This window comes from Cetorhinus maximus, chromosome 14 (assembly GCF_964194155.1).
Source record: "Cetorhinus maximus chromosome 14, sCetMax3.hap1.1, whole genome shotgun sequence".
NCBI classification, from domain to species: Eukaryota; Metazoa; Chordata; class Chondrichthyes; order Lamniformes; family Cetorhinidae; genus Cetorhinus; species Cetorhinus maximus.
Window position 1 is genome coordinate 81,424,065 of NC_135892.1, and position 12,463 is coordinate 81,436,527.

The 12,463-nt window shown below is 44.0% G+C and overlaps 1 protein-coding gene and 1 long non-coding RNA gene across 2 annotated transcripts in view; one reads left to right on the forward strand and one right to left on the reverse strand.

Annotated features, from left to right (window-relative positions):
* The window catches only part of LOC144689770 (uncharacterized), a 26,703-nt gene extending 14,604 nt beyond the window's left edge, over nucleotides 1–12,099 (forward strand). The window contains exon 3 of the long non-coding RNA XR_013578704.1: nucleotides 12,085–12,099. This is a non-coding gene — a long non-coding RNA (uncharacterized LOC144689770). The remainder of the gene's footprint in view (nucleotides 1–12,084) is intronic.
* kcng3 (potassium voltage-gated channel, subfamily G, member 3) lies at nucleotides 1,770–9,231 on the reverse strand. Its single transcript, XM_078557152.1, has 2 exons — nucleotides 8,237–9,231; nucleotides 1,770–4,947 (listed from the first exon to the last, which is right to left on the reverse strand). The coding sequence occupies exons 1-2, from the start codon at nucleotides 8,842–8,844 to the stop codon at nucleotides 4,302–4,304; spliced, it is 1,254 nt and encodes a 417-aa protein (XP_078413278.1). The 5' UTR covers nucleotides 8,845–9,231; the 3' UTR covers nucleotides 1,770–4,301.
* Nucleotides 12,100–12,463: the final 364 nt, after the last annotated feature.

The window sequence follows — 12,463 nt, forward strand, 5'->3', positions numbered from 1 at the left end:
AAGATAGTGTGATGAAGAAATAAATCAGAAGTTTGATGCCTGATGTGTGATGAACAGGATGTGCATGCAATCATTGAGGTGCATTTTAATGTGACCATATCCAAAGTGAGGGTGAGTGCATTGTTCAAAAGGAAAGAGTGGAGTGGTAATGGAGGTGAGGATATGGTATGCAGGAGAAGGAGTAGTGGGGAAGTGAGGGGTAGGGGTTGTGAACAGATGGAAAAAAGGATATGTGATTGGGGAAGAGATAGGAATGGGAAAGGAGTCACAGAGAGTTACGTTTTCCCCACAATTTCCATCTGAGATTAAACCACATCTTTGCCATGTCTCCTGACTGAAAGAAGTAAAAAAAAGAATGGGGCAGAAGAGAATGGAGAGAAGCAAAGTGAAAAGTTAAGGGAAGAGAAGCTAAATAAAAAGAGACAAGAGCGTGGGCAGAGAGAGAAAACCATAACATAAAAACAATTGAGACAGATGAGAGACCAAATTCTCTGACTTACCATACGCAATGCCACAGCAGATCAATCAATGATATGCTAAAAATCTTTGTCTGAAATTTCCATGCAGTTACTCCTGATTCCCACCAGAACATCGGTGGAAGATTGGCAGAAACCCTGATAAAATGGTTACAGCTCCCCACCCCAACCCCAGTCTTCCCCCAAAGTTATGGTGGGACTTCAGGGTGTGACCTGTGTCCTGTCAACTGTTTCCATTATAAATTCCAATGCTTCTGCTTATAATGGAAACTGCTTGAGTGGCGGTATATGTTACTGAACTAGTAATCCATAGGCCTGTCCTAATGCTGCAGAGACATTAGTTAAAATTCCGCCACAATAGCTGGGAGAAGTTAAATTCAATTAATTAATAAATCTGGAATAAAATGCCAGTCTCATTAATTATCATGAAACGACCAGATTGTCATAAAAACCCATCTCGTTCAATAATGCCCTTCATGAAAGGAAATATACCATCCTTACCTGGCCTGGCCTACAAATGACTCCAGATCCACAGCAACATGATTGTCTCTTAACTGCCCCCTGAAATGGCCGAGCAAGCCACTCAGTTGTACCAAGCCACTACAGAAGAAAGCACTGTGGGTGTACCTACATCATATGGACTGCAGCCATTCAAGAAGACAGCTCGCCATCACCTTGTCAAGAGCAATTGGGGTTGGGCAACAAACTTGTCAGCCATGCTCACATCCCAATAAAAAAAACTTGGCATACTGTAATTGTACCCATCTCCCCAGTGAGCCTGACAAGTTTATACAGTTCTCATTATAAATGTATAGATATGGGAATTTATAATAGGATTATAAAAACAAAATTAAGACTGAATTCTGCCTGCCTTATCTACCCTCTGCTTGCTAACTCTGATTCACCTGAAGAATAGACTTAACAGTCCTCCTGCCTCACCCTATCTATGGAAAGTGACAGAGACTCTTTGCAATTTTTGGTATTACAGTTGAAATAGCGCACTTAAAAGATAAGGTCCAAACTCCTAGAAGGAGCTTTAACCATCATACCAGACAGTGTTCAGGCACCCCCCCGCAAATACTCCGATATTAAGAAATACGTTTTAAGAACTGGCCATTCCTAAAGCTGTTAGATTTACAGCGTTTGGAGCCCTACTTTGGAACATTTTTTTATGTTGTTTATATCGTCCGCAATTGTCCCATATTTGATTTTTAGTCAAAAAACTGGGCATGTCCAGGTAATATAAAAATATATATCCTATAAAATTACAAACAAATCAATCAAAGCTGCAGGCACGTTATAGCAAATAATTTAATTCTTTAAAATAAATTTTCTGTATACATTGGAAAACAGAATATCAGGGACCAAAATAAGCAAATATCTTTCGCAAGAGTCTGAAACGGACTTGAATTTGCGACAGTAACTTGTCGCATTGTTAGTGGGACCGAAATCTGCCATAACTTTCTCACTGTTTCCTGAACCGAACCGAGCCGAGCTGACCCGCCGCTGCAGAGGCCAGTGTGGAGCTACTGGCCCAGGGCGGGGTCTGGTCAGCTTCCACCACAACCATCTAGCTCGATACTAACCAGGGCGATCGCAGGTCTTAATACCGTGCAGCAACGAGCTGCTGGTCCGAGGGAAGCATTCGAGTTGGTACTGTTTGAATTGCATTTTATATTCTGCAACTATTAGGATCAACCTAAAAGAATTTCCAAAAACCTATGTTAGATCTTCAAATATTCGTCCAAAATACTCTTTCTTTTTGTAGGACTTGTGGAAGTGCTGGTTGCAGGGCCGCGCTGAAAAGCCTGCATACTACCTGCAGGATCCTTTAGCACTGGATTCCCATCCAGCCTTTGTCTCAGATCAGGGAATCCGGACAGAGCTTTGTCGGAGCCAGTTGAAAGGATGATAATCCTCGAGCAGGTGGCCTTGGAGTATCAAAGCCTGTGCACCATCTGCGGTGTGTGTGACACATTCACTTTTCCACATTACCAGGCTGGCTCCTTTTTTTTATATATATATACCTCACTGGTGGCGTTTGCAGTTTGTGTTAAAAGATCTCGCCCAAAGATATGCCGAGAAGAGATTAACAATCCTCAAAAAGACTAAGAGACAACTCTATAACATAACATATAGAGTTGTTGTCATTCCAGATTTAATTAATCGCTTTCATTGTCTGTCGGATGGTGGTGCGCTCTGTCGTTGAGGTTCACCCTGTTCACTGAGGTTGCTTTGGAGATGCGGTGACACATCCTGACCGGATGCTGGGACAATCCCACTGGTTTTGAAATGTCCTGTTCCGGTTTTGAATCTGACTTCAGGGACAGCCCGAATGCATTTTCTCGGTTACCAATGGTACTTGGGGACAAGTTGGTTCCAGGTTGTCTTCCCGTTTCCACTCCCAATGTATGCGGCTCCTAAGCATGAGAATTTCAGCATAATTGGTGCCAATGGGCCAATCTTAAGAGAGGCCCCGCTTGACGGGCAGTTTCAGGAAGTAAGATAGGTTGAAGTAGTTGAATTGTACTTTTTCCTCGCTGATACTTAGGACGATGCTAGTAGTTTATGAAAGCCCTGCATGGCATGTAACTCATGCTACACCTAACCTATGAGGACTGGAAACATCGGGAAACAGTTCATCCCCAGCCTGCTAGTCGCATACTGAGTGCACACATTGCCAAAAAACATTTTTTTTGATTTTTGTTTTAAACCCCTAGGTATCCGTTTGTTGCATGTGAATCAGCTCTGGCCCAGCTCAAGCCTAGAAACTTCTCCCGCAGAGAAGAGTCGGAATTTGGCCCGGAGTATAGTGGAGGCATTTGTTAGAAATGCTTAATATAAACTATGAAAAGACTATTCCCGCTAAAGAATAAATACGTTCCCTTCTCCCTAACCTTTGAACTAGGCAGCTAATTCTGCTCGTACTAACCCTAAATGAAGCGTCGCTTTTGGTCAGCCTTTACCCTAAGACTGCAATTGACTGTTTGTCCTTCTCCACCACCAACCTTAAGGGCAAAGCCGCTTTCACGAATGGTAAAGGTGCCACTGAAATCAGCAGCCGTCCCATTATCCACATAAAGTATTTTTCCATCGAGTTTCGTGTGCTCCTCCTACATTCTACAGCTTAACCAGAGGCCTGAATGCGCTGTCTTAAGTAAGTTGTTTGGCTTCACGCTGGAAATGAGTTTTAGTATATCCATTGAAAAGGCGAAACTCCAAAGTAAGATAGCGAGCGTTCGATTGCCCCACTGGGGGCTGAAAGTGAAACCGTCGCATTTATGAGTCCACTCTCCTGATGGAAGCTTCATTTTGCATCAGATCATGTTCAGCACATTTGAAACGTGTTGCTTAGTTCCTTCGTATTCTCTTTCCCCCCTCAACAAGTTGGCTTTGTGTGTTTACAAGCCACGTGGGTTATCGTGTACATTAAAATGTTTACCAATCCCTCCGGTCTTAGAATGGTCTATCTAAATTTTTGTTGAACAGATGTGAACAGCTTCAGATCTTTGCTGAACTGACATTCGGTCGTGCCAACTTTATCATTTCTGCTGGAGTTAAAGTCATTTCATTGTTTTGCAGTAAAACCATGAATGTTGACCCCAGTGCATTCTGTGATTCAGTATATCCATTACGGAGATCTTCAAATCGGACCTTTCAGCCATAAATGTCTCAGCCTGAATGTCTCAGTGCACAGCCTCTGGATTCCCCATCACTTACACACGGTCACATAAAGTCTACAGCACAGAAACAGGCCATTCGGCCCCACTGGTCTGTGCTGCCGTTTCTCGTCCACACCAGCCTCTTCCCACTTAACTCGCTCCATTAGTTCAGATATTCCAGTGAAAAACTCCTGCCACAGCGAGCTGACCTGAATTTAAGCTCATGGTAACAATGCACGAAGCTGTGGTAGATGAAAGTGATGGGCAGCGCTAGCAGGACGATGCCGCTGACCACACACATCCCTCCTAGGATCCTGCCGGGGACGGTGAATGGGTACATGTCCCCGTACCCCACCGTAGTCATGGAGATGATCACCCACCAGCAGGATGCCGGAATGCTGGCATAGGCTGTATTTTTATCTTCCAGGTCGAGTCCGCTTTCCAACAATTGGGCGAGGGCACCAAATATCGCCATAGCGACGCAGATAAACACCAAGAGCATGACCATCTCCCGGTAGCAACGTTTCAGAGTCAAGCCCAGGGTCTGCAGGCCAATGAAGTGTCGAGCAAGTTTGATCACCCAGAAAATCCTCATCATCCTCAGGACCCTGAGGGTCACCCCAGCCCGCTGCAACTGCGAGTTCTCCCCGGTGAAGAAGGACATCAGCACCGAGATATAATACGGCGTGATGGCCAGCAAGTCAATAATGTTCAGGGGCTTCCTCACGAAATCACACTTGTTTTTCGAGACGAGAAACCTCACAATGCACTCGGCGGTGAACCAGCCCATGCAGATCGCCTCGATTATTCTGTAGAGCATCAAGAAAACAAAGTAAGACAAGCAAAGTGGATTGGAGTGAAAATAAGTAATATGTTTGGATGAAATGGCAAGGAACACAGAGGGCGATAATCTACAGGGAGTGTACTTCCATAACAATCACCCAAAACAACGCCACCACTGGCAGATTTTAACCACCAAAACCTGTGACATGTACAGAGGAAAAGAAGCCCAGTGTTTCCCAGTGCATTGAGGCTGGAATATCGAAAGCAGGGTGACCAAGTCTTATGAAATAAACTAAAGGGCACTTCGACCATGGGACTGGGAGCAGAGGGGTTGTGACCAACTGAGAGGTTTGGTGGGGGGGTTGGGGGATGCTGGTGACCCATTGAGAGGTTTGGGGGGGTACCAATTGAGGGGGCGGGGGTCGCAGCTGGTGACCATAAAGGGCGGGTGAACAGGGTTTACAACTTGTGGAGTCACAACATTATTATCTCTCTGCTGGCCGGCACACAGACTTGCAGTCCCCCTCAAGCACTCAACTGGGACTCCCAGACTATTATCTCCCACAGGCTGTCCTAGAACTACAGGGTAAAAGGCGTCCCTTAAAAACGTCGAACAAATAGTCAAAATAAGGGACAATCCTTTTATCCTTTGATCACCCTGATCAAAAATATTCTGCTATCGGTGCCGGAGTGCAAGTATTAGTGGAGTACATAATGTTTTGTGTCGAAGTTCCTGCCCAGCAACCCACCATACACTCGATCCTATATAAAGTCAATCTGATTTGGCCTGAAAGCGGGACAAAGTGCTTGGAGCAGGGTGACATTCCTGGTCGTAGGAATACAGCTAAGAATTGGTACCTGAGCCTCGATGTTTTAAGAGCTCCCTTCCTTCTTTTCTAACCTCTGATTTTTTGCATCTCACCCATCTCGCCCACAGTAACTTTTTTAAAAAGTGTGTTCCTTTCAAATGTGTCTTTTGGTCCTGGAAGAAAACTTGACTGAGTGCAATATGAAACAAGCCTGAACTTAATTGTAACATCTCGCACGTCAAACCACGCCTTTAAATTTGTGATAAACTGGTTAGGCACGCTTAAACTTTGATTCCATTCCCGTTCAACAATTGGATTTGTGTTTATAGGACGGATTCCAATGTGTATTCCAGGAGAGACGTCAAACTTATAAACTTAAGTCTTGGGCTATGTTAAAACTATAAAGTTACACAGAAAGTCAGTGGTGTTTTTTTTTTAACAATACCCGGACGTCACAGTGCACTTTACTGCCGGTTAAGTACTTTTGAATTGGGGCTTCCCTAATGTGGCAACCAGAATTCCCACACATAGACGACCGGTGGTTTGTTTTAAGCATTCGTTGAGGGATAAATATTGGTCAGAGTGAGAGAACTCCCCCACTCTTTCGGGAATACTGCCCGGGAAACGTTTAAATCTGTTGGAGGGGCGCCTTGGTTTAAGGTTTAAACGGAAAGGCGGCACCTCCAACAGTGCAGGAAACGCAATAGCCAAATTAGCACAGAGCCTGGTCCCACAAGGAGCTGAAGGATGAATACCGGGTAGAGCCCGGTTTTCTTCAAATGCCAAGGGATCATTTATATCCACATATCTCATCTCAAAGGTGGTAGCTCCAATGGTGTAGCACTCCTTCAGTGTTACCCTGAAATGTCAGATTATGTGCTCAAATCTCTCGGGTGGGACTTGAAGCCACAACATTCTGCCCAGAGGGGAGAGAGATACTACCGAGCGGTGAATGACACTATTAGCCCCACTTTACATTACTAAAGTGTTTTTCTCACCTACAGATTTTTACGTTAATTTGACATTGTGTTAGTGCAACCTGGTCAAATAGGAAAGGTGCACTGGGAAAGTGCCAATTATTTTGGAGACATTTGGAACATGTTTAATAACAGTGGGGGCATTAACGTCAGGCGCACCTGGCTTTTGTTTGGGAGTAATTTAAAGGGCGTAATAAGAAAATCTGTGAGCTGCAATTAAGCAGCCGAGAAGCTTTGAGTGTAGGCAGGTTTTTAAACGTGTCAATTATTATCTAATTTCGAGAGTTGTGTGCAGAGGAATATTTTACAGTACTTTGGGCCAGCGTGTCATTCATGCCTGCATGTTCAGAATGAAATAGGCTGCTGAGGTTCTGTACCTTATTGGCTTTCCAGGTGTTTATTTGTTAGTTAAGTGGAAGGACTCATTGTTGGTATTATATAAAATACAAACACTTTGTTCTGCTTTGAATTGTTCCTGTTAACAGCGAGTATATAACAAGGATTGGAAGAGAACAGTTGTATGAACGAGATTTGTATGAAGGGGTTCATTTTTCGGGGGGGGAGTATTTCTCTCCTGCATTCAGTTAGATTCCGAATTCCTAGTTGAAGTATATCAATTATGTAGAAAAATAGAATTGAATATTGATTACACAACCTTAATCCCATCCAATCCATATTAAACGTTGCACATTAAAAATGATTACAGATTTCGCTGATGTTTACAAGTTGCAGTATCCAGCGGAAACTTGCGTCGATTTTATATCCAGTCCCCTGACAGACACGCCAAAGGAAAACAATCTGCCTATGGTGAAAACGGGCTTCGATCCTGTGAAATCTGACACGATTTGGTCGAGGAGGGATCCTCTGCAAATGCAAGGCGCATCTGGCGGCTTCTGGCGTGATTTGCTTTAACACCTGTCATTGGGAAAGGTGTGCAAGGAAGGGGAGAGGTGAATAGTATAGCATTTTTCACGAACCCCAAGCGTTTTTAGGTCGATAAATTATTTTTGTAGCTGTTATAGGAAACGCAGTCCCCCAAACTTGCAGAGAGCATGGTCCCACAAACAGTAAGGAGCTAAGGGGTAAAATGGTAAAGTTGGCGCCTCCAACGCCGCAGCACTCGCTCAGCACGGCACTGAAGTGTCAGCCTGGATTAAGCGCTCGAGAATCTAGAGTGGGGTTTGTGCCCACCGCCTTCTGGTTTGGAAGCCAGTGAGCTAAGGCTGCCACCTTTAGAGATAATGCCTGAAAACAATCGACTCTTATTTGCATGTGAAACTGGCAATCTAAATCTGTATAGGAAAAGCCCGAGCTGTACAACGAGGGAGTTGTGTTTTGTGAAGTTTCGCTTTGTGGAGTCAAAACACTCTGAAATGAGACACAACAGAGTACAGATTTAAACATGACACAGAAATACTTTGAAACCGCATTCATGGACAAAGGACATTCACACCCATGGAGAAACTCAACACCATAAATTAAGAAGGAGTTATAGATACCCTGATGGTCCCATTAAATTTTCTGTGTACCTGTGCTCCTCCACACTGTTGTTCTCGGCTGTTTTCCAGTCTGGTAGTGTGCTGGCGCACAATACCACCATGGAAACGATAACAAATACCACCGACACGGTCGCCAGAATCTGGGCCGCTACAGACGAGGTGGGCTCCTCAAAAGTCCTCCTCATCCTATCCAGCCACTTCCTATTAGACGGCGAGGTCTTTTTTAACTCCTTTTGCTTCTGCTTTCTTAGCTCTTCTTCCTCCTCGGAGTAGAATGTGTAGGTGTCAGACATCCTGTCATCCAAGCGCCTCTGGCAGCAATATTCCAGGTGCGAGCGGTCCAGACCCCAGTAAATTAACTCGTTGTAAAAGGACAACTCGCACATGTGAGGGACAAATCGGAGCTTCCCGTACTTGACGTAAAGCATGATGAACCCGAAAGCCTCGGAGTGCCTGTCAAAAAAATACTCATTTCTTTCGTGGTCATAGTCATCACACACTTCCAGCACCTCTTTCACTGAGACACAGCTGTGAAGTCTGCTAACCCTTCTGAGGGGAAAGTCCTTGATCACATCCTTCGGGAACGAATATCGGGTCCCCCCGACGTTCAGGATCAGGGGTCCGCTTCCAAACTTCATCTTCGAGCAATCCCTGGAGCTGGATGGACTTTCGGCGAACTGTGCATGGGCGCAGTGTCGGGACTTCGCCCTGACTACTGGAACATTCACTTGTGCAGACCCTGCGACGCTTCTGTTCGAGTTTCCAACGCTGATGGTGTCGAAAAGTTGTCAGTCATGTGAACTGGAGCTCAGCATTTTCCTCGCGACTGTCCTCCAGCGCGGGGAGCGATGCGGAGAGGATCAGTTGCTCGCTTGGTGCTGAAGCTGTTATTGGTCCTCTCTCTCTCTCTCTCTCCCTCTCTCTCTTTCTCTGGCTCAGCCCCACAGGCGGGTTAGCGAGCAGGACTCCGGCACTGGAGTGACGCGAAAGGCTTCCACTAACCACAGCGCCCTCCAACCACAGCCTGCAATCGACAAACAAGACTCTGTGCAATCTCATATCCTCAGCACTGATCCGGGCTTACACGTAATAATACACCTACATTCTGACTTCCTTATTTGGACCAGGGAGTGTTTACAACTATATTGGAGCAAAGATGATTTTAATACTAGAATGGAACGCTTTCAATGCTTTAAGGGATACGTTATCACTTTCTGCTGAAGTTCTCTTTCAATGAAATGTCGTATCTTCGCGCTTCTCGTCTTAGCTAGAACTTTCTTTTGATTTTCAATTCAAATGTTATTAAAGTTGGAGCTTTAAAGAGGCACAACGAAAGTTAAAACGGTACTTTTACTCTCAAACCTGCCACCGTGCCACATCAGGCGCTTCCTTCCTACCATGTGCTTAGCTCAGAACAAGGAAGAGGGGACAAAACGTCGGGAGTTAATGTGTAAAACTGGGCATTGACACTGATTCAGGGTGTGATTTTTTTCGATGTCTCTGTCACATTGTAGATTTAAGAAGTAATAGTCCGGCGAAATTTCTCTTAAGTAATAAAATCGCAGTTGAACAGAAGTTCCTTTCCATGGTCAGTATATTATGGCACAAAACGAGATGTAAATTATGCATCAGAACAGTTGCTCTAGAATGGTTATTTGGGCCGGAATCTCCAGGGTCAAAGTAATATGACTTTGACCCCATTTTTAGTAAGAAATATTAAATTGACAATGTATTAAATGTGTGCAGTTAATTTGAGAAGGATGACTTGTCCGCAGGTCTCAAACCAGCAGCAGATACTTTCTCGGAACATAAACGTGCTGCTGATTGCTCTGGCCAATCAATATATGTTTTTTTTTCTCTAGGGAAAGTACACCGACCATAGTTCCGATGTAATTTCCCATTGCAAACAAAAAATAACTTGTAATAAAAGCAAAGAGTAGATAGCAGATAGTAATTGAAGGGATAGTCAGTGCAGCTGGAAATGAGCGACAACCCACCTTGTATTCGAAGCACTCAACGCACATCAGCTTCAGGGGTACTTAGAGTATCAGGAGGTGGGCGAAATGCCCGCGTTCATGCATTACCGCTATTGAAGGCGTTCATCTATTTTCAGGGAGTTAGAAAGTATCAGAAGATCAGGAAAAGGTGGCCAATAAATACGAAGAACGATCACTTCTTTCCAATGACAATGGTAAAGTTTTATTGCCCTTGACCCACCGGGTCATTTAGAAGACAAGTAGTTTTCGAGGCTTTAAGTCAGGCCTCAGAGCAATTTAAAATATTGTGATTATCATATTTTTCCCGTTAGAGCGGGCATGGATTTTAACAATGCAATAAAGAGTACATTATTAATAATTAAAAACCTATGTATTTTGCCTACCGCAATGCTAAGTTGAATCAGGAAAGGTCCAATTCCTGCCTTTAACACATTTGATACTTTCTGCGGATACGGTACAATGGGAACGCAGCGTGGACTACAGCAAAGGGTGAAAGCAGAGCAACACTTTATACCGGCCATCCACTGCAGCTGCCAAGCTACCCAGACGTTTGGGATCCTCCTTGCCTCTGGAACCATGGGAAAGCAGCAGAGAGAGAGAGAGAGAGAGGGGGGGCAGCAACACGCACCCTTCCTCCCCTATAAGCAAATTCCTTAGTGAACATTGAGCTGTAAAGTGTGACCTACAAATATACAATCAAATTCTACAGTGATGAGAAGTGGGCAATGCGACAGTGCAGTCACACTGGCAGTTGTGGTCCTCACCCTGCACGTTGGCGGTCCTTAGATGATGGTTCGTCATTAAATGTACCCTGAAGCAGCATCAGCAGCAGGCAACACTAGATGACAACCCAGCTGCTTTATTTAGGAGAGCACAGTTGGCCAGTTTTCACCCGAGGGACCAATAAAAGGAGACATAAACAAAGCCTGATTACCATGCTTCCCAACATACCACAGCTGCGAGAAACTTAATCCAGTGGCAAGAAACTACATAAATCCTAGAGTGCAAACAATCATTTTGTAGCTTTTAAAGGCTTGGTATCCACAACTTAAGAGGAGTAAAGATTTATTTTATTCAATGGATTAGGAGTCTTAAAATAAATTAAGGGGATTATCTCAAAGTGATAGATCTTTATAAAGCTCTTGTTTGTCCTCAACTGGAGTTTTGAGTTCAATTCTGGGCACCAAATTTTGGGAAAGATGTGAAGGCTTTAGAGAGGGTGCAGAAAGGTTTACGAGGATGGTTGCAGGGATGAGGAAGCTCAGTTATGTGGATGGCTTTGAGAAGCTGGGGATTTTCCTCTCTAGAGAAGAGAAGCTTAAGAGGAGATTTAATAGAGGTGTTCAAAATCATGAGGTGCCTAGACAGTGTAGATAGGGGGAACCTGTTCCCATTAGCAAATGGGTTGAGAACCAGAGGGTATTGATTTAAGGTGATTGGCAATATATCCAATGAGGACATAAGGGAAATCTTATTAATGCCACGAGTGGTTAGGATTTGTGCCATGACCCCGATCCTATTTCCAAATTACTTATGGACATTTTGAACTTTTAAATAAGACATTTGGTTTTTTTTTAAAGGCATACAAGCAAAAGCTGGCTGAGACTGTAAGGTAACCACTTGCTGGAAAATTCCTACTTTCAGAGAGAACTGAATGTCACACCTAAAAGGCATGATATGGCCTACTTCAGACAGAGGCATTTCAAATGAAAATATACAACAAAAACTGAACTGTAACCTCCTGGAGATAATAGATAATGGAAAATGATTACCATCTGAGATGTAACAACCTCCTTGAGTTATATCCCAGACTATGAACATGAACTGAGAATCTGAGAAAACAGATCTGGGTGAAAGACATGTTTGTTTTTTTCCTTCCAGGAATACATAAAGAAAGGGGTTTAAAAAGCCAACTGCAACCTTAGTTCTGTGTGATAGTCTGGTGTTCTGTTCTGGTGTGTGTGCGCTGTGAAGGTCACAGCTGAAGAATAACTGCCCTGCGCTTGCAGATAAAAAAATTATTTCTCTCTGATTGTTGGAAGCAAAGCACATGTCAGCAAAGCCACAGTCGAAAGGAAACAGGACAACACCTTTCAGCTAACCTGCAGAACCAAGAATCTCCAAATCCACTGCTCAACTGCCAAAGTCAGCCAGAATCACCCCAACTTAACAGCTGCAAGGTTTCACCATCTACTCCTCACAGGCAAGCCAAAGGACTGATTTGTATATCTTTTTAACTTTTATTTTTGGACTCAACTTC

Excerpts from the sequence above, each read along its gene's own strand:
- kcng3 (XM_078557152.1), bottom strand. The coding sequence starts at position 8,844 with ATGAAGTTTGGAAGCGGACCCCTGATCCTGAACGTCGGGGGGACCCGA. Across the intron at positions 4,948-8,236 it reads AACAGTGTGGAGGAGCACAG|AATAATCGAGGCGATCTGCA; the intron begins GTACACAGAAAA and ends GATGCTCTACAG.